Below are 26,836 nucleotides of genomic sequence, written 5' to 3'. Positions count from 1 at the left end.
TGCTGTGCGTTATCGAACAATGCTAGTTGGATTTTCGGGGGACTACTCTGAGGGTGCATTCAGTTTGATAGTGATGCTGACAAGACAGAGTAAGCACGACTGACACATTGTCAGTTCCTTTCAGTCATGTGGAACCTCATGTTAAAAATCGGGCACATCAACAACTTGTCAGGGCTCATAATTGTCTGTTGGACAGAAAATTTGGGGGGCGCTCGTGGTGTAGTGTTTGGATTATTAACTGCACCAATATTTTTTTTCTTCTGTTATACAAAATTATCTTTATTTTTTCTCTTTCCTACAATGTTTGCATTTTACTTTTTTCGTACTTATCAATTCATAACTGCCATCATTTACTGAATCCATGACCAAAATACATAATCTTGAGTGACAATAGCAATTACAGAATAAGAAAGCATTAAAAAAAACATCCGTTAAAAATGGCTGATTGACTAGACAGTACTCACACCTGAAATGTGAAAATTATAATATTTCTTGTTTAATAATTTATATTCGTCATTTTAGTCTATAATGTTATTTTTTCCAATTATGCTGTCCGTTTTGTAACTTAATGTCTGTCTATCACATCTCAAAGGCATGTATTTTGAAATGCGGACCCTAGGAGGATAAGAGCTCATTTTAGTGTGCTGCCAATGGGGATCTTCAATAAGTCATATATAATATATAATATATATGACTATATAGGGGAAAACGGGGTAAACTGAGCCACTTTTTACATTTGCTCCCCTCTAAGCGAGCTAAAATGATTTATCACTCAAATTGACACATTTCTCATTAATTCAGGATGTTTCCTAGAAATGGGCATTAGCAGCATTTTTTCAAGACAAAGGACAGTGAAAATATGATTGTTTTAAAAAAAGTTGTCATGTGGCTCACTTTACCCCAGCTGTGGGGTAAACTGAGACACACCGGAAAAATCAAGGGGGTAAAGTGAACCAGCTGGGGGTAAACTGATCCACTTACTTTTTCCACTCTGAAACTACCATAACAACACATATTGTAACAGTTAAAATCCTGAAAGCTAGCCACACATTCCAGAACTAATGGCGGACTAGTAAAAGAATGATGGGGTTTGGTCAATTAAGCAAAGCAAATTTTCTAAACACTTCAAAGTAACTCTGAACAAAATCAAATACAACATATTATAATTCAAAAGGTTTTAATAAGATTCAAATGAAAGATAGAACCAGTTAGATTAGAACACAGTCTGGGGGTCAGAACACAGGACCCTTAGAGCCAGCTTGTGTCTGGGGGTCAAAGCAAAGGCAAATCAGAACCAGCGAGAACAGCCTGGGACTCAGAACACAGGAGAAGACCCAACTGGATTATAACATCAGCCTGTCATACTCTACAACTAGGCCTACTCTACATTCCAGCCCTGAAGGTTACAGGGAAAGATGAGAAGGTGCTCTTTCCGTGTGGTTGCCCCAGGTTGTCTTCCTGGTGCATTTCCTTGGCATGATGGCTTTTCTACAATGTGTATGACATTGAAATAAAACACGTTATGTAATATTACATTAAAATATGTTTAAGACAGTGAGACAGTGTCTCACTTTCCCCCACAGCATTTGGCTCACTTTCCCCACCACCACAATTTGAGAAAAAACTACCTCTCTTAGCATTTCAGGCTAATATCATCACATGGTTTTTATATGTTGGTAGTTCATCAACACGTATGATAGAAGTTTTTCTACGTGAATACATTTGCTTTGGCACAACAGTTGATTAAGTTGACAGCCAGAAAATTTACTTTTACATGCAAAATACCTATTTTGGTGAAAAAAACATACTTACCACAGCACCATGAGGTCCTCTCTTTCAGGGCCAAGGGGAAATGAGAGGGGCTTGAAAACATATATCTCACATGACCACAAATGTTTTCCGTTGCCTAGATACAGAGGGTGGCTCACATTACCCGATGCCTCAGATTCCCCCATTCTCCCCTATATATTATAAGTCCATACAAATGTATTTTCTAAGACAGGCATCAGTTCACAAAACACTGAATTGAAAAACACTGGGCATTGAAAAATTTAATGTATTGTATCATTTTACTAGTAGGATAAGTAGGTATGATTAAGATAACCAAAACTGTCAAGTTGTTAATTAAGTTATGATAATATCTGACTGAATCTTATCTCAAAACCTCAAACCTTATCAAAATGTTTTCATCAATCTTTTTTTTTATTGGTGGATATGGGCTTCCATAGACTGAGTTGAGGCAAAAATACATTAGTGTTGTAACCGCACTCTTGCTGTGGCCACAGACACAAACAAACACACAACCAGGCAAAGTCTGTTTGTTTTATCTCCCATTTCAGAGACATGCTGTCATCAGGAGCACATCAATTCATTGTAGCTGTCAAGCCAAGCCTTCCTTTGGGGCGTCGTGCTGTTGTGACGCCTACATGCAGATATTATAACTCATGCATCACTCCAGCCTGTAGTGATGACTAGTAGCTGAATAGAAAACATCTACTCCTGCTTGAAATATTGAGTGCTTGGTTAATGCATGTATAATGGACTCAGAGTGTCATGGGTGTGAACAGAAGTTTTATTTGTTGCATCGCTTTTACATTTTTCTCAAGAGCGGTTAATGATAATAATAAATATTATCTGCGGGCGCCTTTCTGCACACTCAAGGTCACATTACAATAACAAAAAATTGATTGAGTAGTGTGAATAATGAATCAGTCCGGGATATAAAATTAGGGGTTTTTGAGTAAAGTTTTTCAAAGGATTTTGTTGGTAGACTCTTGACATGTCTCCTTTAGATGTAGTTTGTGCAATTCTCAGCTCATAAAAAATGAACACAGTCTTAAACCAATATTCCCGCAGCACACATCTCAAGGTCTTCATTTGTGGAAGCGAAAACGTGTGTCGTCATGTGAAATTAAACACATGCTCATGGGGCGAATCCCCCAAAATAAGACAATAGAGTGACACATGGCTGCCTGCCTTCCATGTCACTTAATTGATACACAATGGGAGTGTCAGCGTCAACAGCGGGGCCTGAAGCTGACAGACAGGGCATGTCAGGAGGCAGTCCTCATGTCAGATTGCTGAGCACTGCTCAACATGTCTGCCCCTTTGACTGACAACCGCCCCCAATTAACCGACAAATCAAAAATAGACAGAAAACACACAAATGTACACTTGCTCTCTCTGCACACACACACACACACACACACACACACACACACACACACACACACACACACACACACACACACACACACACACACAGTGTTAATATAACTTGTTTTGAGGGAGCCAGCTCCCAGTTCAAGGGGAAAGCATTGTTTCCTTGCTGCGTGTGTGTACAGAATCTGAGTAGATGCAGTGCAAAAACGAAGTAATTATTATATACTTATTATAGCCTAGTAAATTATTGGTATAAGAACCCTCTAGATATTTGTCAAGGTTTTTCTTTCTAAAAGCAGTTGATCTATTCATTCACAATGCTTATAATTGCTCAGGGTAAACCCTGAAAGGCAGCAGAATATTGATTCACTTTCAATGCAAATTAAATGAATGCAACATCATGTGCAAAAAAAGCAACCTCTAACCAGAAGTGCTTAACTCTGGGTCCCTCTAGTGTGGTAGCAGGCAGCCTTCAATTACTCTCATTCAGTACAGCGCATCACACAGGCCTGACAGAAGGCGCATGATTTATCTTGTAAAAAATTTGGTGTTTGGTGTTGGTGTCATGGGGTTACGTTTCACAAACTGTCGGAGAGAGATTTAAATTAAATAGCATTTAAACCTGCAGTGTGTAGAATTTGGGGTTTTATTTCCTAGCAGATTTTGTAGAAAATAATTATAATATCCATAAGTACGTTTAATTTAGTGCATAATAGCTGATTTTTTTTTTTAGAATTATTTTTTTCCTTAGAAAGGGTCTCATATATGTCCATATTTCTCCATAATTTGGACAAAGGCCTTGTCACCGCCATTTTGGAAGTGTCATAGTTGGAATGTTCTTGTCCTTGAAGGCCACTGAAGCTTCTGTTATTATTCGAAAGGGGTGGGGCTACCCGTAGAGCGTTGCATTCTAGAACTTTCTAGAACTTACTTGATGATGTCATATTACACACTGCACCTTTAATATTTAGATGCAGTTTTATGGAAGCTGTTTCCTTGTCATAGGCTTCGAATTCAAACTGCTAGACATCGAAAATATGGTTTAGACTGAGTGTTATTCTGGCCAGCAGATGGCGATCCAGCTTCAGATAGCCTCATATAGGTTTACAGGTTATTTGGTTATTTTCTCCATAGACATAATGTCTATGATTTTCTCCTGTTTCTTTTTTGCATTACCTCCCCAACATTGCATCAAAAGGAAGAAAGCACTGAGTAAAGACATACTGAAGCACAAGCCCTGCATATAAAAATATTGCAAGATGTTCCTGTTTTTTTTAACATATTTTAAAGCCTTAACATTTATTATTTGTTATTGATACTTAAGTCAGTGTTTGTCCTCCATAGTCAGGGAATATTTTAGTAGGCTAGCATATTATTATTATTATTATTATTATTATTATTATTATTATTATTATTATTATTATTAGGTTGTATTATTATATGGTTTTATTATTATTATTATTATTATTGTTGTTGTTGTTGTTGTTGTTATTATCATCATTATTATTATATTTGCCTATTAGACTGTCTAACAGCCCATCTGAGTGCATGTGAGCTGTGAAATCTAAACTTTCAAGTGTAGTTTTGAGTTTTACAAATGTGAAAACTACTTCCGGCGTGAAACCGAGAGATCCGCCCCCTTAGTAATGTTTGAATGGTGTTCAAACTATATACAATTTGGTCAACATAGCCTATGTTCGTCAGACAGACCTCATGGAGAAACGACAGCAGATGAAAGACGCCCTACACCTGTGCATAGACGCACGCAGAGACGATCTGAACGTCCTGAGTAGGGACATTTGGAGCCGACCCGAACTCGCTGGAAAGGAAACGCATGCCCACGACAGGCTGGTCCGCTTCTTCTCCGAGGAGGAGGACCACACATGGACTGTAGAAAGTCACTATAAACTACCGACCGCATTTCGGGCAAGCTGGGGCCCGGTGGGTGGCGGGGAGGAGTGCGAGCCGGTGCTCAACGTCGGATTCTTGTGCGAGTACGACGCTCTTCCGGGTATCGGGCACGCGTGCGGGCACAACCTGATCGCAGAGGTGGGAGCTGCCGCAGCTCTGGGTCTGAAAGCTGCTTTAGAAAACCAGAGGGAAGTCCCTGTCCCAGTGAAGGTAACAAGGGGAGGAGACTGTCGGTTTAAAGTACAAACACACCTCCGAACAAAACCGTTTTAATATAGACTAGCCTAAATGATAGGCCTACATCCTTCATCTCCTCTGATGACTGACTCTTCACCTGTTCACAAGGTGTACAGTATAATAGGCCTATCAGCCACAATCCACGACAAACCTTATTGTATAGCTTTTAAAATAATATAAATTGATGTTATTACAAATGTATAGGCTTATCCTTTATCAGAACCAGAATCAGTTTAATTGGCTAATTAGTAAATAAGAAGACAGCTAGGAGCAAGCCCTACAAAGCTAAGTGTAGAATAGATTATGTAAACAAGGGGTTTTCAAAGTGTGAGAGAGTGAGCCCCCCCCCCCCCCCCCCCCCCCTCAGAGAACAAATTTCAGCGTAGTTGAAATGCCCCTTGAGTTGGAAATTACTATTGATCGTGGCCAGACCCTCTAACATTCAAGATATCAGGGTCTGGATTTCCAGGCTTTGAATCTGGTGCACTTTGAGAGGAAAATTAACATGAGGAATTTTGTGTGAACAAAGATTTTGGAGACACTGGGTCTGATGAATTAGAAGTTATTGAAGAAAGACACATACATTTTCCATAAAAAATATTAATTTAAAATAAAAAAAATGTATGCAGGGTCCTCTGGGTTGGGCTTGGTGCTCTTTTTCTTCAACAAGACCTATTTCTCTGTAATATAATGAATGCATTTAAATGCAGTGAGAGGAACGAAGCAGAAGAACTCTGGTCCAGCTATGCCGTGATCTTAATATAAAAAACACAAACTCTTTTTTTTTTTTTTTTTTTTTTTTTTTTACACATATTCATCCGCGCCCCCCCTGCCATAACCCCGCGCCCCCAAGGGGGGACGCGCCCCACAGTTTGAAAACCACTGATGTTAACAACTGAAAAAAGGTGTATCCTATACAAATAATATTGAAAGGAAGGGCAGTGGATGATTATGAACAGTATATGCTTGTATATTTCAATTTTTCTATACATGTTGAGGTACTTTTAATTGTAGGCTACTTCCAGGGGGGGAAATGTATGCACCTATTACATTTTACAGATGAACAAGTAATGAAAAAAAACAGAACAAAATCTGTTTTATTTTCAGCTCCGTCTTGCAGTCTTCCTCGGTTGATAGATGTTTGCTCAAACATAGCCTGTTGTCATGGAGATGATAGAGTTTTTCACAAGTCACGTCCGAAGGAGAGATTTGTAACTGCTCTCTCTCTGCTTACAGGTGGCCATCAAACTCTGTCTTCTAGTGAAAATACTGTTATATTGCTCAAAGCTCTGTATAAGATAGTAAGTGGACCTTGAGATAAAACCATAGATAGTTGGGCGCCCTTAGCTCAGTTGGTAGGGCGTCCCCCCATGGGCCTCGGCCAGCAGCGGACCCGGTCGTTCTCTGCATGTCACTCCCCTCTCTGCCCCATTTCAACTCTGTCTCTACACTGTCAATAAAGCATAAAAATGCCAAAAAAAATATCTTAAAAAACAAAACAAAAAAACATAGATAGTAAATGGTTAAAACCGCTCTTTCCAAGGTCAATGGTGAACTTTCACCTGTGAGCCAGTGGAAACAGTTGACCAGTTTGATAAGTCTGAATAACTGAATAAAAGGAGCTGGTGGTAACAATGTGAAATGACTGAAATAAACACTTTATGGCTGTTTTACACCATCAGATAACTGTGCTGGGGACTCCTGCAGAGGAGGAAATCGGAGGAAAGATTGACCTGATGACAGCGGGGGCCTTCGCTGACATAGACCTTGTCTTCATGGCTCACCCAGCACAGCAAGATGCTCCATTCCTGCCCTGCGTCGCACTTGATGAGCAAGTTCCTGTTCACAGCCTTTATGGACTCAGCAGCACTGTGTGTCCTCTCTGCTCCTGCTCTTACTCTTACCCCTTCATGCTGCAGATAACCCCTAACCCGCTCTGTTGATCTGTCACACAGGGTGTCCGTGAAGTACCACGGGAAGGCGTCTCATGCGTCTGCGTACCCCTGGGAGGGAGTGAATGCCCTGGATGCCGCTGTACTGGCCTACAACAACCTCTCTGCACTCAGACAGCAGCTCAAGCCAGAGTGGAGGCTTCACGGTGAGAAGCAGCTGGCAGAAAGTGGGATTTAGCTGAGCCTCAAAGTTAGCTCCAAACAATGTCGCCTCAAAGCCCTGTTAAGGTTTTAGGGCCAGCCTGGATGATAATCCTTTATATGCTTGAGAAAATGGTAATTTTAGACATCTATAATTCCCAGTGGGCAAATTCCCTGCGCTACGAACGACCATGTGATGTTATCCAAAACTGTCACTAGAGCAATGATTGACGGCAGCAGTTCTTAAAATGTAATTCAACAAGGATAGCAACCAGAAGGTATCCACTTCAGGCAACTCCACAAAAAAAACATTCTGTCCTTTTTAAATGTTCAAGCATGTTTTATTTCTATGAAGAAAATCAGAAATAACACACAATTTTGTCATCTAAACCCATACAAATTGTGTTATTGTTCAGTGTGGTGGATTCATCCCTTCTCATCCCCCATTGTGCACACTTACTCCTCTACAGGCATCATTAAGCATGGAGGGGTGAAGCCCAACATCATCCCTGCCTACTCCGAGTTAGAGTTTTATCTGCGCACACCGCTGATTAAGGATCTTGGTGACCTGAAGGCCAAAGCTGAGGCTTGCTTCAGAGCAGCTGCTGTTGCCACCGGCTGCCAAGTAAGTTCACCTAAAAAAGAAAAATCTTCCACTTGTTTTTTTCCCCCAGGCTGGACTCACATTTTATTCCTGCTTTGTAGATTGGCAGTTTTGTACAAATGTGGAAACAGTCAGTGTATGCTGATTTGGACGAGAAATGCAGTGCTCGAGTTGGCTCTGCTGTTGCATAACATATCACGCTTTTATTTGACATCCTTGTGTAATTATGCTCTGAGGGCTGCTGTTGCATAATTCAGTGTTACCTTCAAGTGATTTTTGTCCTACATCTGTCTTTGGCGTTACATTAGAGGGCATACATGGGAACTCGTATGCTGTCCATGGCATATACACTCTAGAAATGTAACCCACACCCTCAGTGTTCATTTAGTACCGTGTTGGTGCTATATTGACCTATGCTGGGTACATTTGTGTGAATATTTAATGTATGTGATAATAAGGTTATACTTGTGTTTCCTGTTAGGTGGAGATAATCTACCCAGGTCATTCGTTTTATAACAATCTGCCAAATGCCACACTGGCAAACCTGTATGAACATAATGGCAAAGCACTGGGGATTCAGTTTCCAGCACAGCCAACCAACTTCTCTGGTAGGTGAAAATAAAAATGTCATAGAAATAAACATTATTGTAATTTTCTATCCTATGTTTGTGCAACAAAGAAATGTGTTAACAGCTGAAGTAGGATCTAGTTTTTTACTTGTTCTTTGAGATTGTCTTGACTTGAGGCTGTTCACTGAATCAACAAGGAATCGTTATTGTTAAAACACTGATGTCATAATTATCTGGCAGGTTCTACAGACTTTGGCAATGTATCATTCGAAGTCCCTGGTATCCATCCATTCTTTTACATCGGCACAGACGCGTTCAACCACAGCGAGGAATACACAGAAGCAGCAGGTACTGCAGCACGAGTCCATTGAAAGCAAATGTTGAATTGAATTGCATTATACGTCATATCATCTCTTTCCAGGTCACTTGGTATGCCTGTTTAGTTTCGATTTACCCAAGGCTTTTATTTTCCCTCCTCTGCACTCTTTCCTGTGCTAGGAGCTAAAAGAGCCCAGTTGTACACCCTGAGGACAGCCAAAGCTCTGGCTATGACAGCTGTGGATGTCGTGTGCTGCCCTGATCTGCTGAGGCAAGTGAGAGAAGACTTCAGCATGGCCAAACAGAAACAGGAGAAATGACTACAAGGCTGCAATACAACCTTGACAGCTCCATAAATGCAGCTACGTAGATGAACTCGAGCACATGTTGGAAAAAAGCAATTCCAACCGTTTCTTTGATTACCTTTTGAAGAATAGAGCGATAACACTACAACACAAGTGTTACATAAAATATAAGACAACGGAGCATTTCTCAAAGAGTTTCTCAAAGACCATCTGCATTGGGTCGGACAAAGGCTTTCACAGATTTGCTTCATGCTATGCTTCAATGCCAGCATGGGAAACTGTTTTAGGTGCCTTTGCACAAATAAAATAATAATAAACAAATTATAAACACTACAATTTTAAAATTAAGGTATAACCTTAACGCGCCCCACACACATCCTGCGTCTACCTCTGGAGCGCGTCGCGTTACCTTACTGCTGCCTCTCTCGGACTTTTCTCGGACACACATGCAACGTCTCAGCAGCTGCTGCTGCAGCGCTGCTTCTAAAAGCCCTATCTTTCTACATAGAGTTTTCATAGATAATTCCCATTAAAAATTAAGTTCTTTCATGTCATCTATGATGCATATGATTTATATTGAGTCTGGACAGTAATCCGTGCGCCCCATTGCCATTTTTTTTCTTTTTTTTTGCCATATTTTCGCTTGTTGGAAGTTTTATTTTGAAGGGGACACCCCAGGAAATGGTGAAACTACAGCGAAAGCTGCCAGTATGAAGTCAATATGACTCTCAGCAGAGTATTTCAAAAATCACTTTACTGATTTATACAGGAGAGAGAGAGGGGGGTGTGGTCGGGGAAGAAGAAGGCCGTAGACACAGATAGAGCAACGGAAAACTGTTGCGCTCATCATGATCTTTTTTATTTCTTCACTATATTGGATCTCTATATGTGTCATTTATCCAAAAATGAAATGCCAGAACTAATTGAAAATTAGGTTTTAAATCCCTCGGATTTTGATTGCACAATTAAATCGTGAAATAAAGGGATTATTCGCGTATACGACTGAGGGATGTTTTATTTTGAAATAAACACACCGGGTAAACGTGTAACTAGAGTGAATGCTGCTGGTATGACTGTCAGCAGAGTATTTCTCTATCAGTTAAAGCACAGAGACGCGAGAGAGACGCGCTGCTCTCAGAAAAAAATAGGCGAGCCTCCTGAGGTGAAGGGGAGCGCCGCTGCAGACGTGCCTCCGACGCGCCTCAGCAGTGCGTCTGAGGTTGGATGTGTGCTCGCTCTACGTTGATTTCACAGTCTGTGACCAAAAGTCAGACGCAGACGCGAGGTAGACGCGCAGTAGAGGTAGGATGTGTGTGGGGCGCGTAAGCCTATGTCTCATGGGAAACCAAGAAGTGTAAGCTTTACATAATACATTTTATAGTTTTTTTTGATGATATAGATATTCATTGTGCTGCTTTGTTGGTAGTATGATGTCATCCATTCACCTGGACTCCTACACCTTTGCTGTCTTTACATCCCAAACCACAATCTTAATAGGCCTAAAACTTCCTTGTGGTATCTTTAATAGTTATTTTTAACTTGTGCCTCTTGCAAAGTCTGAACTAAGATAAACCTAACTTTAGAATCGTGCTAACAGAGTACGTATGATGAAAGTTCAACTGCTGACCATTTTCCTACATGACCCGAACAGGAAAGTACTGTTGCTTTGAGTTCTGCATCTTTAAACTAGAATGTGGCCCATTCAGTGTTTAGATTGCTGGGCATGCTTTCAGGTCGATTTTAAAACCTTTGCTTCCCTTGAGAGGTCATACATCTTGTGGAAATTCTGGATCGTTTGATGCTTTATCCTTTTCATGGGTTTCTGCTGCAGGGATGTCTTTGTTCATGTTTTTTGAATGATGATTGTGCAAAAACTTTGAATTTCCACCATGCCCTTGAGGATGTAAGAATCATTCCTCAAAATAAGCCACACTTTTGCTTGCAAACATATACACGCGCACACACACACACACACACACACACACACGAGCACACACACACACACACACACACACACACACACACACACACACACACACACACACACACACACACCTTTAATTCCACATGAGCAGTAAATGGCATTACAGAATATGCAGTTTATATGATTTGGCAAATGCTCATCGGCAATCAGACCAGTGGAAGAGACAGATGAGAGACCCTGCAGCTGGTAGCAATCCAATGTCTGATAATTGTGAAAGCTCATCCTCCAGCACTGTTTTTCAAATATACTGTTTAAGAATAGGAAAACAGGATAAAAATTTAGGATCAAGTCTTTATTGGTTGTCCCAAAACTGACAAAGTATTCATGTTTGTGTTTTTAGTTGATCGTAATGTATGTTTCGATCCATTTCCATTTGAACAAACAACATTTCTTACGTGGATTAGATTTAAAATGTACAGTATTGCGATTGTGTTGTTCACTGCCTAATATCTGCTCAAATAATTTTCACATTTTCAGAAAACAACACATTTATTAAACATTTTCCCACACACAAATTTTTTTTCAAGAGTTTAATTTAATATCAGTATGGTCATAAGCCACCGAAACGTATTTTGATTATCTTTTGCATGACAAAGTATAAAGTTGTTTTTAAGCTGAAAAAGACGATAAAACTAGCAACTAACAGGTCACAGCGAACCTCAAAGCCTCACAACATCGAACGGAGGAACTTCAGTCGTAATTTAAAAAAAATATACGGACATTAAAAAAAATCATCAGTGTTTGGGATTTACTAAACATATATTTTTACATTAGTGATTTTAATAGCATTTTTTCTTTTTGTTATTTACTAAACTTTGACAAGTCACACAGATGCAAGTAAGTAGCAAAATAATTGCATTGATACAAAGATCATTTGAGAAAACTGTAACATTGTGAATCATTAACGTGCTGCAAAACAAAAATCCACCTTAAGAATAAAAACTATTTTATTATCTGTTTTTTTAAAGAAATAGTTTCATATTTTTGAAAATTACACTTTTTTGCAAAGAGATAGCTGAAAAGATAGATACCGCTCTCTTATGTAAAGTAAATATTAAGACGTAAGCTTTGCACAAAGACTGTAAATATGGGAAAACAGCTCAAGTAACTATAATGAGCGGGATCAAGGGGAGTTTGGTAGGTGGAGTTTCTACTTCAGGTCAGAGCCAGGTTAGCTGTTTGCCCCTGTTTACAGTGTTTGTGCTAAGCCAAGCTAACTGGATGCTGGCTATAGCTTTATACGGGTAGATAAACAAATAGTATCAATATTCCCATCCAACTTTTCACCAAAAAGCACATAGGCCGAAACTATTCTTTAAAAGATTTTTAGTTTGTTGTTGATTGTCAAGTCAAGTTCATATGCAAAGAAGAAGAAATATGGCCACACGCTGGCCATGTCAGAAGTCCATTTTCAGTTCACATTTTGGTCACTGCATCGAGAACAGAAATGTAGCTGAGTAACTGCACAGTACCACAGGTCCATTATGATTGTGTAGTTAGTCATCAGTGGACGACATCCAAAAGTCTTTCCATCAACACTATAGGTACAAAATAAAACCACACAGATTTTGATGGAGTGACAAAATCGGCAACGATGATTGTCCTTTTCTTCTGTACTCTTCAGTTTTAAGTGGCTGGGTCAAGAAGGCAATGGTCACCAATCTTTCAATGAACCTCATGCATCTTATGAGCAGTTTCTGTCTGAAAAGCTTCAGGTGCAACATTACTTTCCGGCTCCTTCAACAACTGAGCAACCATCAAAGCACCCAGAGTCTCATCATGGACGACTTTGGCGGAGAATCGACTTCTGCTTCCCACCTTACAAGTAGATGGACCAGTAGATGATGTTAAAGAGTAGGTACGCGCCAGGAAAAAGGACCCTGGAGTACTTGTCTATGGCATGGGTGTCTATCCAAATGTTCACATAGCTTCTGGATTGCTTCACCTGGCTCGCGATCTGCGGGTCATTCAGCGCCGCCGCCTGGGCGAACATTCGATCCTGGCGGCCGCCGTTCTCTGGCATCCCATAATTCCCCGTGGTGTTGATATCCATAGCCCCGTAGCCAGTGATCTGGGGGTCAACCATCATCTCGTCTGGGTTGCCAATGCCACATGTACACGGCAGCTAGAGAGGTAAAAAAAATTACACAAAGTAATTTGGACACAGATTTTAATCTGCTAATTGCTAACGTTACTTTCTGAAATATCATACATAAATGCATACGTTTGTTAGATGTTTATAATTTTCCTGCACACTCAGGGACCCTAAATAACTTTGGCATGAAACATTAAGTAAGATGTTTGTGCTGGAAATGCTCCCTCAGGGTACATTGGCAATTTGGCTCCATATGCTGCAGCATTTGGCAGATGAAGAAAAGCAATATAGTTCACAAGCTGTAGTTCCAGAATTCTGTTTTTGCCATAGCCCGGAGAGCTTTCTGGAAAATATTCTTTTTTATAAATTATCTGTTTACTAAACATTTAAATAAATTAATAATTCATGTTTATACTGGTTTAGAAATATTTTTAATTTGTAAACTATTTTGAAATTCAGTCAAATCAGTTCAGCCTTTTCCTTGTGTTTACTTAGAGAGAGAGCTATTAATGGTGTTTGTCTCCTTGCTTGCTTTTAATTAGAAATACTTAACTGTAGCTATTGCAGGAGACAGTGGCAATAGCTACAGACAATTTTATCCACAACAGAAGTCCATTTAACATTTAGGACATTTAAATCAGCCTGTGGGGAGCTTTTAATTCATACAAGCTTGATGGTAAATTTGGGTTTAATTTTAGATTTTTTTATAATCCATTTAAGTTATTTTATTGTTAACTTTTTACCACCCACTGTTCCACCCGTAGGACACTTCTGATATGTTGAATTAAGCCTGCTTGGGCAATGAAATTATACATGAATAGGAACATATAATATAAGTATCGATCATTTAAATTATTCCCGTACTTTGCTGTCGTTTATTTGCCATACACTTGTATCCAAATAGTACTGGATAAGCACACTAACTACAGTTATTGCTTTATTAAGATCACCCTGACAGACAAATAACCCAGAATCTGATGTCCTTCGCACAGCTCCAAAGCTCTGTGGTGGGAGGATTAAATCAGTGGGCAAAAAAACTAAGAGAAAAAGAAACACGTTGATTGCACAGTCAAGCTGTTTTAATTAGGCATTTATGCAAAACATCAAAGAAGCATTTGCTTTCTATTTTTACTTTCAAAAACAAAATAAAGCGGTGGACTGTGCTGTAGCATGTCATAGCTTAACTGTGTTCTTTTTTTTACTGCAAGCAATTTAACAACTACAGAGAAAAAAGATGACATAAAAAAACACTCACTCTTTCCCTTAGTTTCCTCTCCTTCCTCTCCTGTACGGTGGAGAGGTAGTTGACCGCCGCGTATTCTATCACCGACAGGAAGACAAAGACAAAACTGACCCATAGGTAAATGTCCACCGCCTTGATGTAGGAGACCCGTGGCATGGAGGCGTTGACCCCAGTGATGATGGTGGACATGGTCAGCACTGTGGTGATGCCTGGAGTAAAAACACATCAGAGTTTTTATTATCACTGGGTTTGGGAAACTAAGACCCAAATGTTAAATATCATTAAATGGGACATTCATATGTTTCATTAGGGGTCAGAGGTCAGTCTCAGCTGCTATAGAAAAACAAACATGCCTGACTTATTAAAATGACTTCCTCTGTTGGCCTTCACTTCAGCAGAGAAAATTATTGCTTGTATGAGAGTCATGATGTAGTTGTCAGAGCAGACCCCCTACTCACTATTTGTGCATCCAGTTTAGTTCCCAAACTACAGGTTGGGAGCCCCCGAAAGGGTCACAGGAAAAATGTGAGGGTCCATGTGAAGTTTAACAGATGGGTGTGTCGGGGGGAGGTGGAGGGGTGGGTTGGCTAGTTGTTTCCTCCTATTCCCCGCCTTTATGCTAAGCAAAGGTAACTGCTAACTGTAGCTTTATAGTTAACATAGGCCTACAGATATCAGAATAGCACCAAATGTGTCCTCTAGGCATATATCTCTCAGCAAGGATATAAATAATTACATTTCTCTACATGTTGGGCTACTGAAGAAACTGTATCCCACCTAACGGCACCCTAGCAGGCACAGCCCTGCGGTCGATCCAGAAGGACACCCAGGACAGCATGACCATCAGCGTAGCAGGGAAGTAGGTCTGCAGCAGGAAGAAGAAGATGTGGCGCCGCAGGGTGAAGTGGATGTACAGACGATTGTACCAACCTGGGAAGAAAAAATATCAAAGTTACGCACACGCATTGTCTCATTTTAGCTGCTGACATGCCGAAGAAAAAACACTCCATGGAGAGGTTCCCAGCTTTTGTGGCAGGAAGAGATATGAGACAAAATCCTTTTTTTGTTCTCGTAAGAAGGCTGCAGGGTTTTTCACAATGCCTTTCCAACAGCACACAAGTGGTTGGCAGTAGGTTTTGTTTTGCGGCTAGGATTAAATGGTAGCACATTCTTCTTGGTGTGACATTCAAGGGACAACCATTTCATGTACTGTAAGTAAGGCACAATCCTTTAGTTGGAAAAGTTTAATAAAGTAAAGAGATGCATTGAAGTTGTAACTCAGTTGTAGGCCTACTATGTAGTATCTACTACATGCACGATGCACACATTTGGGCCATTGCATAATCGTTTTACTGTACATGTTAAACGTTGTGGATTACAGTACCTGTGCTGCTGTAGAAAGCAAGCTTGGTGGTGGTGTGAAATTTCTGGATGAGGAACTGGGACAGAGATATTCTTTCGTCCGTGTTCAGGGACTCGTTTCCTTTCTTCCAGTACAACATCAGGTCGTCATCTGTGTACGCATCTGAAAGGGGGAATGAAAACACACTGTTGTTACCGAACCAAATCAGATGTACTGTAGATGCAGACGTAGCCTAATACAAACACTGCCTAATAATGTCTGATGTGAACTAAATATGTGACAAAGAGGAAAAAAGCCTCCAGAGACTACAATGTCTGTCACACCCTCTAGCCTCAAAAGTAGAGGAGCTAATGTGATAAGACTTGGGGAGAAGGTGTTAACATTAAAAGGCAATATATTCTCTTTGAGGCACCGATGTGCTCAAAAAAACCTTCATGGCGCATGATATTACTGATATTTCATCAGATCTCTTGTGAGCAAACATTCGGAAGCTCACGCAGAGTTGAACATGGAAATGAAAAGAATTAGGTAGGAATGCGCTCAGTAATTGTCACAACAATGTTCACAGTCAATCTCGGTATTTCATTGTAGGCCTTATAAATGAAATGCTTTGCAAGTTTATGACACTGGAAGAAAGGTTTGAATCCATGAGAGCAGAGTTAACAGAAAGATACTTTGTCATCAGCCAAATTGTCGGTCTAGAAAATTTGACCCAATGGCGGTGATGGTTCTAGATCAAAGAATTGGATGGATGAATAAGCATGTAAGCGATGAAAAAAAAGTTATTGTCTTGTTGGTATACTTTTTTAATAAATCACACTCACAGCTCTCAATCTCCAGCGAGCAGGTCTGGGTGTCCAGAGGGAAGCGGCTGAGGTCCATGTTGCACATTGAAGTGACAGTGACCCTGCAAGGGGGGAAAACGGCAGAGTCACAGAGAAAAAAACGTACGCTGTTAATCAACCGGAGTCACAAATAGAGGGAAAATAATGGTTTGTTTACTTCAGTTTTTCTGTTGTCTCTACCAGCAGCATCTTTGTAAATATCAACATGTTCATAAATGATTATCCTGATTAAATAAAGGTTGAAAAGTCCCTGCAGTAAGTTGGCAAAAGGTCCCAAGTAGTTCGCATTATCGTCTGATTAACTGAACACGTTCCTCTGACACACTGATTACAATCAACAAAAGTCACTGGAAAACTGTCTCACCTGCTGTGGATAATATCCTCAAAAGCAAATCAGTATTGGCCTTCAGCATTTCTAAAGACAGCGTTGTGATTTCTCTCTGTTTCTGTGTGGCCATTGCTTCATTTAATGAAAGTCTTTTACATGTGATTTTTTACAAAATGTTCGCAGTTACAGGATGAACAGAAAGAACATATAGGGAACGTGAGATTGTCCTACCTTTCTAGGCTAAGTCAGGATGAAACATGCTCTTGCCAATGTGTCTATACCTGAGGCTGTAGAGGACATTGCCATCGGGGTGAACCCTCAGCATGACATTATCGGTGGTGGTGTCATGGATGAAAGAGCGCTTGGAGTGGACGAAGAACATGTCGGGAACCCAGATCTTCTTCGCCAGGCGACTGTCAAAGGTCATGCTCTGGTTGTTTGTGCTCGGGAACGACAGCCGTTCGTCCTTCCAGTAGTGACGCAGGTACAGTGTCATGGTAAAGTCCTGGAGGAAGAAAAGAGTGTGTTGTAGGTAGTATGCTCAGACCATCAAAATGCCCCATCAAAACAATGCTTTATCCACAAACCTATAAAATATAGGATGAGTAGAAACCGCTGGTTCAACTTTTAAAAATACATATGAATGTAAAATATTTACAAATGTTAGTAACTCCAGCTGTCAGATGAAGGAAGTGAAGTAAAAAAGAGAGCAAATATTCCCCTTTGAGATTGTGTGACAGTGGAGTAGAAGTGGAATGTATGCAGAAGATTGGAATTACTTAAGTAAAAGACCTGAACATTGCAGTAATTGAATGAATGTACTTTCCATCACTGGTGTTCTATTTGAAATCTTTAATACATAATTTAAGAATAACAACAAAAGCTTTTTCATCCTACTCACCATATCCACCTCGGAGATAGTGTCCAGGCTTTCTACTTGAACATCAACCCCGACAGGAATAGGAGGACCTGAAAGACACAGTGACTCATGTCTGAAGAGGCAGGAGTGTTATACTGCAACAAAAGAGGCTGGTTGCTACTGCACCTGAATTCAGATGCCAGTCTGTCAACACAAGGACTACAGAGAACTGTTTGTACCTTTTCTGTTTTGGAACCATGTTTCCATAAAATACAAAAGATCACACAAATGTAGAACAGCTGCTTGTGCCGCTGCCGTGGCAGCCTGGATGGGATTCTACTTTTGACCCATTTCAGCTTTTCTACTCTGCATCATCATCATCCTCTGATAGTACACTAATACAATTAGGTCACCATAATGGATCAAAGTTGAAGCAGTGGCGGATGAAATCCAGCTCTTTCTTTCCACTTCCAGCTGAGACGATTCTGCAAGGGTCACTTGGTGTGTTTTTCAGCAGCAGATTGTCGAGTGATTAAAGTGGTTGTGATCTGATAGAAAATACAGCGTGTGTCTGTGTGCCCAAAGTGAAAGCCTCTCATGGCATTTTAATTCAGCTCCTGTGTTTCTGGTTATGTGCAAATAGACAAATAGAGAGATTAAGACGGCTGAAAAGATTATGAATCGATATTCCATTTCTGTTTTGTAAAAACAGAAGCCTGTGTGCCTTTATCTCAGCATAATCCTACAGTCCGAAAAGCTGATATCAAATCCCTCTAATATACAGAGATTGAAATGATGTGTCTTAACACTCTGGTGTCAAGAACTGAACTGCAACTGGAAATGTCAGCACACCTTCCATCATGGGTGGTGTCAAAAAGACCTCCAGGGGCGTAATGCTCATGGGACTGTTTGTTCAAGACAGGGTAGCTCTGCACAGTGAGCATGCAGCCTATACAGCATCCAGACTAAGATGCAATCACGGGCCCAGTTCATCTGAGCCATTGTGTCAAAAACAAAACAACAACAACATTATAATCTGTGGAAACATTCCATTTCCTGACCTCCGAACGCCGGCCTCATGGTGAAATCATGGTCGTCTATTCTCAGGAGCTGCTCAGATTTTGTCATGGGGGATTTCGTCATGTCTGGACTTCGTTTGAATACTGGGCTGCAAAATAAAAAATAAAAACACGATGAGCCTTGTTTTTGATGTGAAAATGAATCATCGCTATTTACTAAAAACTCACCCTCCAGTTTTTGTTCCTCCAGCCCCATCCATTCTGGTCTCTCTACTCAACCTGAAATTTAGCAAATATAATAATGTGAAATAAATAAATGAGAACATCGGTCACGTGTTTCAGCAGAACAACATAATGAAATGTAGGGGTTCTATTGTTCTCTTCTGTTTCACCTCTAGGATGCAACATTGAAAATCATTTGTGAAAATAACCAACCCATTGACTGATAATGAATAAAAATCTTCCTCTTCCTTTTGAACTTTGTTGCAAAAAGCAAAAATGTAGATGTAATTATTTAGCTTTTCAATGCTGATGGTAAACTGGGAAATTGTATTAGGCAGGTTTCACTATTTTCTGTGATTTAAGAGACTAAAATATTAATCTGCGAATTGAGAAAAAAAGGGCAGATTAGTCAATAATGGAAGTTATCAGTAACTGTAGATTTCACATTTGAAAGAAAATATGATGTTATTTAAATTTCAAGCCCAAATCCGCATAGGGTTAAGACTAAAGTATGAATTTAGCATTTTCAGTTTTGTTTTGATGTAATACATCATGTTACATCACACAAAGGACAAAATAGTAATTCCTTGTCTGGTGTCACTTTTAATGGGGGCTGCCTACTTGTTTTTCAGGCTGCCTTTCAGGCCAAGAGATAGAGAGAGCTGGAGAGAGGGGAATAAAATCATTTTAAAAACCTTAAAATGGATTATTAGAGTAGAGCATGCTGCGACAGACAGAGCAAAATCCCTGTGACAACCACATCTATACATTAAGGAAAACCAAGTAACAGAAAACACAAAGGAGAGGAACAAATAAAAAAGTAAGGAGAGGAGGGGATTTTTCTGGGTGCTAACTGTGTTCTTGTGATGGGTGTCTGGCTCCATTCAGCAGCTGGTTTCTAATCCTTTAAGCAGAAAGCATCAGCAATCCCCTCCCTCCCTCCCTGCCTCCCTGCACTCTGCCCTGCTGTGTGAGGCTAAACTCTGCAGCCAAGGACCTGCATCGCTGCAGGGGCACAGGAGTCAATGGGCCAGATTCCTGCAGGGGCCATCCTGGGGTCGTAAATGTATGCTGCCCTACATAAGGAAAAATCCATAGCAAAAAGCTGATATTGATAAAAAAAAAGGGCTTTTAAGTTTACTCCATGCTCCAACAAGTGGAAAGGAGGTAATGTCTTGATTTTTTTTCCGACTTACATTACAACAAATATAAATTAACTATAGATTTTTTTTTTTGTCGGAGAATATGAAGAGTATGAAGATAAAACGCATCCCGCTTTCCAGCAATAATGTGTTAGTGGATTTAATATTAGATACATTTAAATATGTGGTTTAAATTAAGTTACTTCAATGCAATTGTCAATTTCTCTAGAGAGGCTACGGGCTCTACTCTGCTTAGCTAGGCTCAGGGGCGTCACTAGGTTTTAAGGACAGGGGGGGCTTAGCCCCAAGGAGATGCACAGAATGTGAGCGAACGTTTAATTTCACCAGAGCCGGCCCAAGCCTTCAGGGGGCCCTAAGCGAAATATGATTAGGGGGCCCCTCTTCAATTGTAGCGCTGCTGAAACTATAGATCTTTGTTAAATATCATTCACACACCCAGTGTTTTCTGCTAGGGCCTCCACTGTGCAGCTGTGCGAAAATAATAGCCAGCTGAGATCCTTACCCTTCTAGGGGGATCCGGGGGTTTGCCCCCCCGGGAGATTTTTTTTAACTTTTTTAGAGTGAAATGCATGAATCTGGTGCACTTTGAGAGGAAAATTAAGAGGCTAAATCTGAGGAATTTTGTGTGAACAAATCATTTGGAGACACTGGGTCAGATGAATTAGAAGCTATTGAAGAAGGACACATGGATTTTCCATAAAATATTAATATAAAATAAAATATTATGCAGGGTCCTCTGGGATGGGATTGGAGCTCTTTTTCTTTTACGGAACATATTTCTCTGTAATATAATGAATGCATTTAAATGCAGTGAGAGGAACGAAGCATAAGAACTCTTGTCCAGCTATCTTTTTTTCCACAGACGAGGCTGAAGGCTATAGACTATACACAGTGCATGGGCAACTTAGGCAGCCCCATTTCCAATTGTTTTTAAATAAACTCAAAACACACTGTGCATGGATGTGAACGTGACATGATCAGATAATTTCGGATTACCTCCCAGATGAACTGATTACATTTTTAGGCTATTAAATATCTAGACCAAAACATTTTATCCCTTATTTTGTATGATAACTTACATTTGCATAATATGATGTTAATATCAAACACACAAACTAAAAATATATAAATATATATATATATTTTTTTTTGGAGGGGGCCCCCCTGGCAGCATTAACAACAACAACAAAAGAAAAAAATCCACAGCTCCGCTCCCGGTACACACACGTGGACTGGATTTCAGTGTAGGCGTGCTCTATATGAACAAGTGGAATGGACTGGATAACGACACACTGACTCTGACTCTCTACCGCTTCCACTATGAAGTGAAGGGAAACTAAGATTCATGATCACATTTAAGTTAATAATAGCTGGTTTATTTATTTAAACTCATAGTCTGGACACATTATATTGAATTTTTTTTATTTTTTATTTTTTTTTATAAATAAACATAAAATTATTTAGGGGGGCTTAAGAATATTTTAGGCCCCCTAAAATAGGCCTAATGACGCCACTGGCTAGGCTAGTAACTCGTTTAGCGTGATATTTATTTACTATTTATTTATTTTTATACTGCACGACTGGATTAAGCCGCTAAGGACAACAAACTAAATTACCTAAATCTTATTTCATCAAAGTGTATATGTTTCTACTGCCGAAAATAATTAAGGGGGGGGGGGGGGGGGGAGGGGTTTAAGTTAACTTATCTTTTAGTCAAGACTAGTGATGGCCTAGATTTGGTGGCGGTTCTTGTGCTTTGTGTATTTGACCATTTGGTTTTTAGATCTGGTTTATAGCTACAATGTTGTTTTGTTGACATTTTACATTTCGATGGAACAAAAAATTATACAGCACAAAAAAAATCAACAAGTCATATTCTGGTCTGTTAGCTGGTGAACTAATAGGGGGCTTAAGAATTTCTTCACAGAGTTTCTGTCACAGTTTGTAGGCTTTAGATGTTTATGTGCAAGTGTGGAAAAAAAGCTTATGTCAGAGTGACATCAGAGAAAACAAGCAGGGAGGTTTTTCATTTTTTCATCAAAAGGTGTTTTTCGAACCCGAAAATCATCCAGAAAACACAACAAACCACATTTCCAACCTCATAAGGGTTTATCCCCCCGTTAGATGTGTTTTCTTGTGTGGGACTCTGCTGTGCTGTCCTACTCCCCCCTCCAGCTCTCTTCTCTGCTCTTGCTCCTCAAGGAAGCGGGTAAAAAAATAAGTAATATAGTGCAAACTCCCACAGCCTACGCCAGCAGCATCCAGCCGCTTTTGCAATTTCACACTCAGGAGAGGAGGAGTGGAGTGATGAGACATCCACTCCTGTCTAAGTATATAGAGATTTCACCCCTCTGCTAAAAAAAATGGAATGACAGACAGCTTTACATTCAACAGTTATTCCCAGACTGTGTATGTGTCAGCAGAGAGAAGACGGATGTGAGAGGATTTTTAAAGAGTTAGAGAGAAAAGCAAACCCAAACAAAAAAATAACTGCAAAGTACAGATTTGATAACAAGGCGACACTGGTTTACAGCTTTACAGCCACTTATGCTCTTGGTTTTTTCAAAGATATTCCCACAGATGATTGCAATTGTGCTCCTCTTATGCTAAATGATCTTCCTAATCACCTCAGGGATGCGATTATCACTTTAATTGACGGTAATTTCACGGAGGATTGTTCGGATTTGAAAAGACAGCTTTAACCTCACACTGTTTCACGCTAAAGTCCCATTCGATGAGACTGCTCCTTCCTCGTCATGCCCTCTGACGGAGGAAAACCGTTGGTGTGATGTGGAACCCACTTGATTGGTACGCATGGATGAGAACCTTAATAGGGAGCAGATTGCTGTTTGATGTCGCCTACATCTATAAATACCAACAGTTTCAGCATCAAAAGTGATACTGTATCTAAAGGCAGAGGGATTATGATTTGACAGGGTTTGTTGAATATATTAAGTGGATGCAAATCATTCAATGCTGGTAGCATTATGGGGTGTGCGTGCAGTGCACTGCTATTCCTGCTTGGGAAAAAATCTTATCATCTTCACCAGAGATTAATGTGGAGACAGTTTGACTGCAGGGCCTCAGCAGTATCAGTAGACTTTGCTGATATTGATGCAAGAGAATTGAACAAATATAGTAACAGAGAATTGTGTTTGGAGATATAAATTATGGGAAAGAGTCCAATCTACACAGGTCCTGTTGTCCTTGTGTTTCACACAGCCTCACATACAGTTTTTAATTTGATTTGTGAAGCGTTTATTGTAGTGTTATCTTTCCGCTCAGGGGGCAGATGTTGCTCTTCATCTTTGAAGGTGTTGACTTTGTTCTAGAGCTGAAATGTTTAATCAGTTATAAATTATTTTAATGTAAAGTTCCAAGCAAAAATGCCAAACATCAACATCAATTTAATTTCCTTTCTTTCCTTTTTTGACTGTTGGTCAGAGTCATTTAAGGAAATCAACGTTAGCTTTTGGAAAATGTGGTGGGCAAGAACTTTCAGCAAAAAAGCGATAGGGTAAATAATAAGCGACATCTGCAGCCCTTTAGTTTGCTATTTCTCTGTTCACATACCTGTCATTGCTCTCGACAGGTGTCCATAGCCATCTGAAGGTGTAAGGTCTCATTCCGGGCACATTAGAATTATCATGCTCTCAAATTTAAATTAGTTCGCACAATTTCGCTGTGCATGTAAACTTCCATCTTTTTTTGAGCACCTTGCAGCAGTATTTAATGCCTCAACTGAATTCCACTGACTCAATTTAAAAATTGAACGCAGAAATTCATTAGCATTTCTAATGTGAGTCGAAGACAAAGATGCTTTTTTATAGAATAATATTCACGTTTTCCACAAAAGGTTTGTACGGCTGCTCGCTGCACTTAACAGCAGCAATAAAGCATTTAGAGTTGAAACGATTAGACGACTGACTAAATTGATAGTCAATTAAAGTTGTTTTCTAAGCAAACATGTTACAAATTCACTGGTTTCATTTTATAATTTTTTTTAACATTTGCTGTTTTTTTTCTTCTTATATAATGGTAGAGAATATTTCTGGGTTTGGACCATTGATCAGACTAAACAAGGCATTTTAAGATGTAACCATTGGACCTGGGCAATCTGCAGACTTACTCGATTTGTGAGAATACTTACTATTACTAGTATGCTTACTTTGAGCTCACGGCTATTGAGTATTAAGCTTCCAAAAATATTGTATTCCATCAATGAAATGTGTGGTCACATCTTCTCGAATACACGACAGCATTTTTGATACAGCACTACCTCATCTTAATGCTTCATGGTGTGCTCCAAGTGAACTGAGATATTCAAAGTAAGCAGCATTTCTAACATGAATCTAAAAAGACAATTATTTTTTCAAATTGAACTTCAAAAAATGATTCATATAAATGTCACAGAAAACATTAATACTCAACAAAAAAAACAAATACAATCCCTTTTTAAAAACATAACCTAATGCCAAAGCCATTTCAGTCAATACCACTTAGAATCAAGGATGCTTAATTGATTCCCAGATTGAGGTCCGTCCAGACTAAAACATTAAATCCAATGGACGCATTAACGAGGCAGCAATTAGCCTAAATAATCACCTGATAATGACATGGTGACTAGCCTACAAGTGCTGCCAGCTGGGGGAACGGTCATTAACTGGCCTGCAGCAGTTGTGGGCCAAGAGAACACAGCATTCACCAGTAGTACATAAATAGATGTGGGGATTTAGGTCTCCCTCTATCTCTCTCTCTATCTCTCTTTGCCCTCCAATCTGCCTTCTGAATAGGTCTATATTTCAGAGGGGGTGGGGAGCAGCACAGGTGACACAGGAAACACTGTAAACCTTTGAAAAAAAATGATATGAGCTTAATGAAGTACTTGTGAGGAAAAAAAAAGCTTAAACAGTTAAAATCGTTTGCAGATTTTGCATTAAAAGCTTAATTTAAAACCTTCTTGAATCCTTTGGAGACAATAAAAAAAGACGTGTTATTGTTTCTGACACACATTTGCCACTCCTTGGTCATTTACCTGGTCTGTTTGTAGGTCTCCAGCTTGTAACCCCTAGCCTCGCTCATCTTCCCGGCTGCGCCCGAGAGCCAGACGCAGAAGAGCACCAGAAGAACAGCATCCACCTGCATGCTTCACATTCCCCAGAGGACGCACCTGTCCTGTCAGTCAGAATCCACTCCCCTCCCGGGTTTGGAGCACTCTGCAGCCTCCCTGAGACATTCCCTTCTCCAGCGCCGGAGCCCGATAAGAGGGAAGCAAAAACAGCAGCAGCAGCAGCAGCTACACTGGGTTATTCTACGGCCTGAGTGGAAAACATCCTGCGGTGCTTAATCTCCACAGTGGGAAAAGCAATTTTGTCTAAACCCATAAATCCTTAGAGCGTCAGATGGTACAGATTTGATCCCTCCAGCGGCGGATGTGCCTGCCTCTAGCTCTGTGTGCGCTGCTGAGTGTTCAGATATCCTGCACTGTGATGCGTCTCTACTCCACTTTTGGACCGCCCTGAAACACCAATTCTTAAAATTATGCGGCACGCTCATTTGTAAGGTCAACGCTTTAGAGAGATACAGACTCACACAGGCTGGGAGGAAGCTCTGTGTCTGACACAGAGAGGAAAAAAGGCTTCTCAGCTCCTACTAATGCCACAGTCTCTTATTTGGCACGGTTTTCGCACTCTCTCTCCAAAAACTGACAAATCAGCATCGCTGCCTCTTGGTGTTTGCAGGTTTTTTCTTAGTGTTGCCAATTGTAAACCGGGAAGATGAATGTAGGGTTTTGTGATTATTTTATTATTTTATTGGTGAATGTTGTGCTGATTTCTGGTTGTTGTTTTTGGGGTTTATATATGGATGCTCCAAACAATTATTACACAGGTAATGTGTCCACATATCCAGCAGAGTTTTTAAACAAGCCACATACAAATCTACATCATTTAGAGAATATATAATAAGGAATATTAGGCCAATTAGGCTACTGACTATTTTAATTTTAACACTACTTTAACAACAAGGATTTGGTCCTCTGCTACAGGACAGAGTACATGCAAACAACATCATCATCACACACTCAAACTTCTTCATGACACATTTTTTAAAGTTATTTAACAGTGCAGTGGAGGCTGCTCCCCTATTTGTCAGTCAAGGCATGCTGTCTATCCGAACAAAGCATCTCTCGTCTCTCACAGTCAGCCAGACCACGCCCCCCTCCCCTATCTTGTCTGAACAGTTGGATTATAAAATCATGAATTTGGGTTAGGTCAATCTAAAATCAGTGTAAGAAATGTAAGGCATCATTTTTGTTTCAGACCTGTTGATCCTCCTTTACAGTGATCCTGTTGGCCGAGTAAATAAAACGACTAGCAAGTGCAAAATCAACATATGATTTAGACACTCATCCTTTGTGGTGAATTATAGTGAGTCTGCTAAAGCGGTGTTCAAATATAATTAGAACTGAACTGTAGAACTGGAAAGTGAAGTTAAATGTGAAATAAATTAAATTAA

At 40.0% G+C, this 26,836-nt stretch overlaps 2 protein-coding genes across 2 annotated transcripts; one reads left to right on the top strand and one right to left on the bottom strand.

Moving 5' to 3' along the window:
* Nucleotides 1-4,875: 4,875 nt before the first annotated feature.
* LOC307261290 (peptidase M20 domain-containing protein 2-like) lies at nucleotides 4,876-9,902 on the top strand (the record flags this gene model as incomplete). Its single annotated transcript, XM_080041795.1, has 7 exons — nucleotides 4,876-5,283; nucleotides 6,993-7,183; nucleotides 7,266-7,408; nucleotides 7,874-8,028; nucleotides 8,489-8,615; nucleotides 8,817-8,924; nucleotides 9,075-9,902. 7 exons carry the CDS (start codon nucleotides 4,876-4,878, stop codon nucleotides 9,212-9,214), a joined length of 1,272 nt encoding a protein of 423 aa, XP_079897921.1. The 3' UTR covers nucleotides 9,215-9,902.
* Nucleotides 9,903-13,002: 3,100 nt separating this feature from the next.
* On the bottom strand, nucleotides 13,003-25,465 carry LOC307261261 (gamma-aminobutyric acid receptor subunit rho-1-like; the record flags this gene model as incomplete). The annotated part of the gene is made up of 10 exons (XM_080041757.1): nucleotides 13,003-13,308; nucleotides 14,534-14,730; nucleotides 15,299-15,451; nucleotides 15,906-16,046; nucleotides 16,709-16,791; nucleotides 17,339-17,562; nucleotides 17,959-18,026; nucleotides 18,978-19,084; nucleotides 19,164-19,214; nucleotides 25,356-25,465. The coding sequence occupies 10 exons, from the start codon at nucleotides 25,463-25,465 to the stop codon at nucleotides 13,003-13,005; spliced, it is 1,440 nt and encodes a 479-aa protein (XP_079897883.1).
* Nucleotides 25,466-26,836: the final 1,371 nt, after the last annotated feature.

Source organism: Ammodytes marinus (genome assembly GCF_949987685.1).
Source record: "Ammodytes marinus genome assembly, chromosome: 15".
NCBI lineage: Eukaryota > Metazoa > Chordata > Actinopteri > Uranoscopiformes > Ammodytidae > Ammodytes > Ammodytes marinus.
Note: the sequence above shows the minus strand (reverse complement) of the source record. Positions and strands in the feature narration are given on the sequence as shown.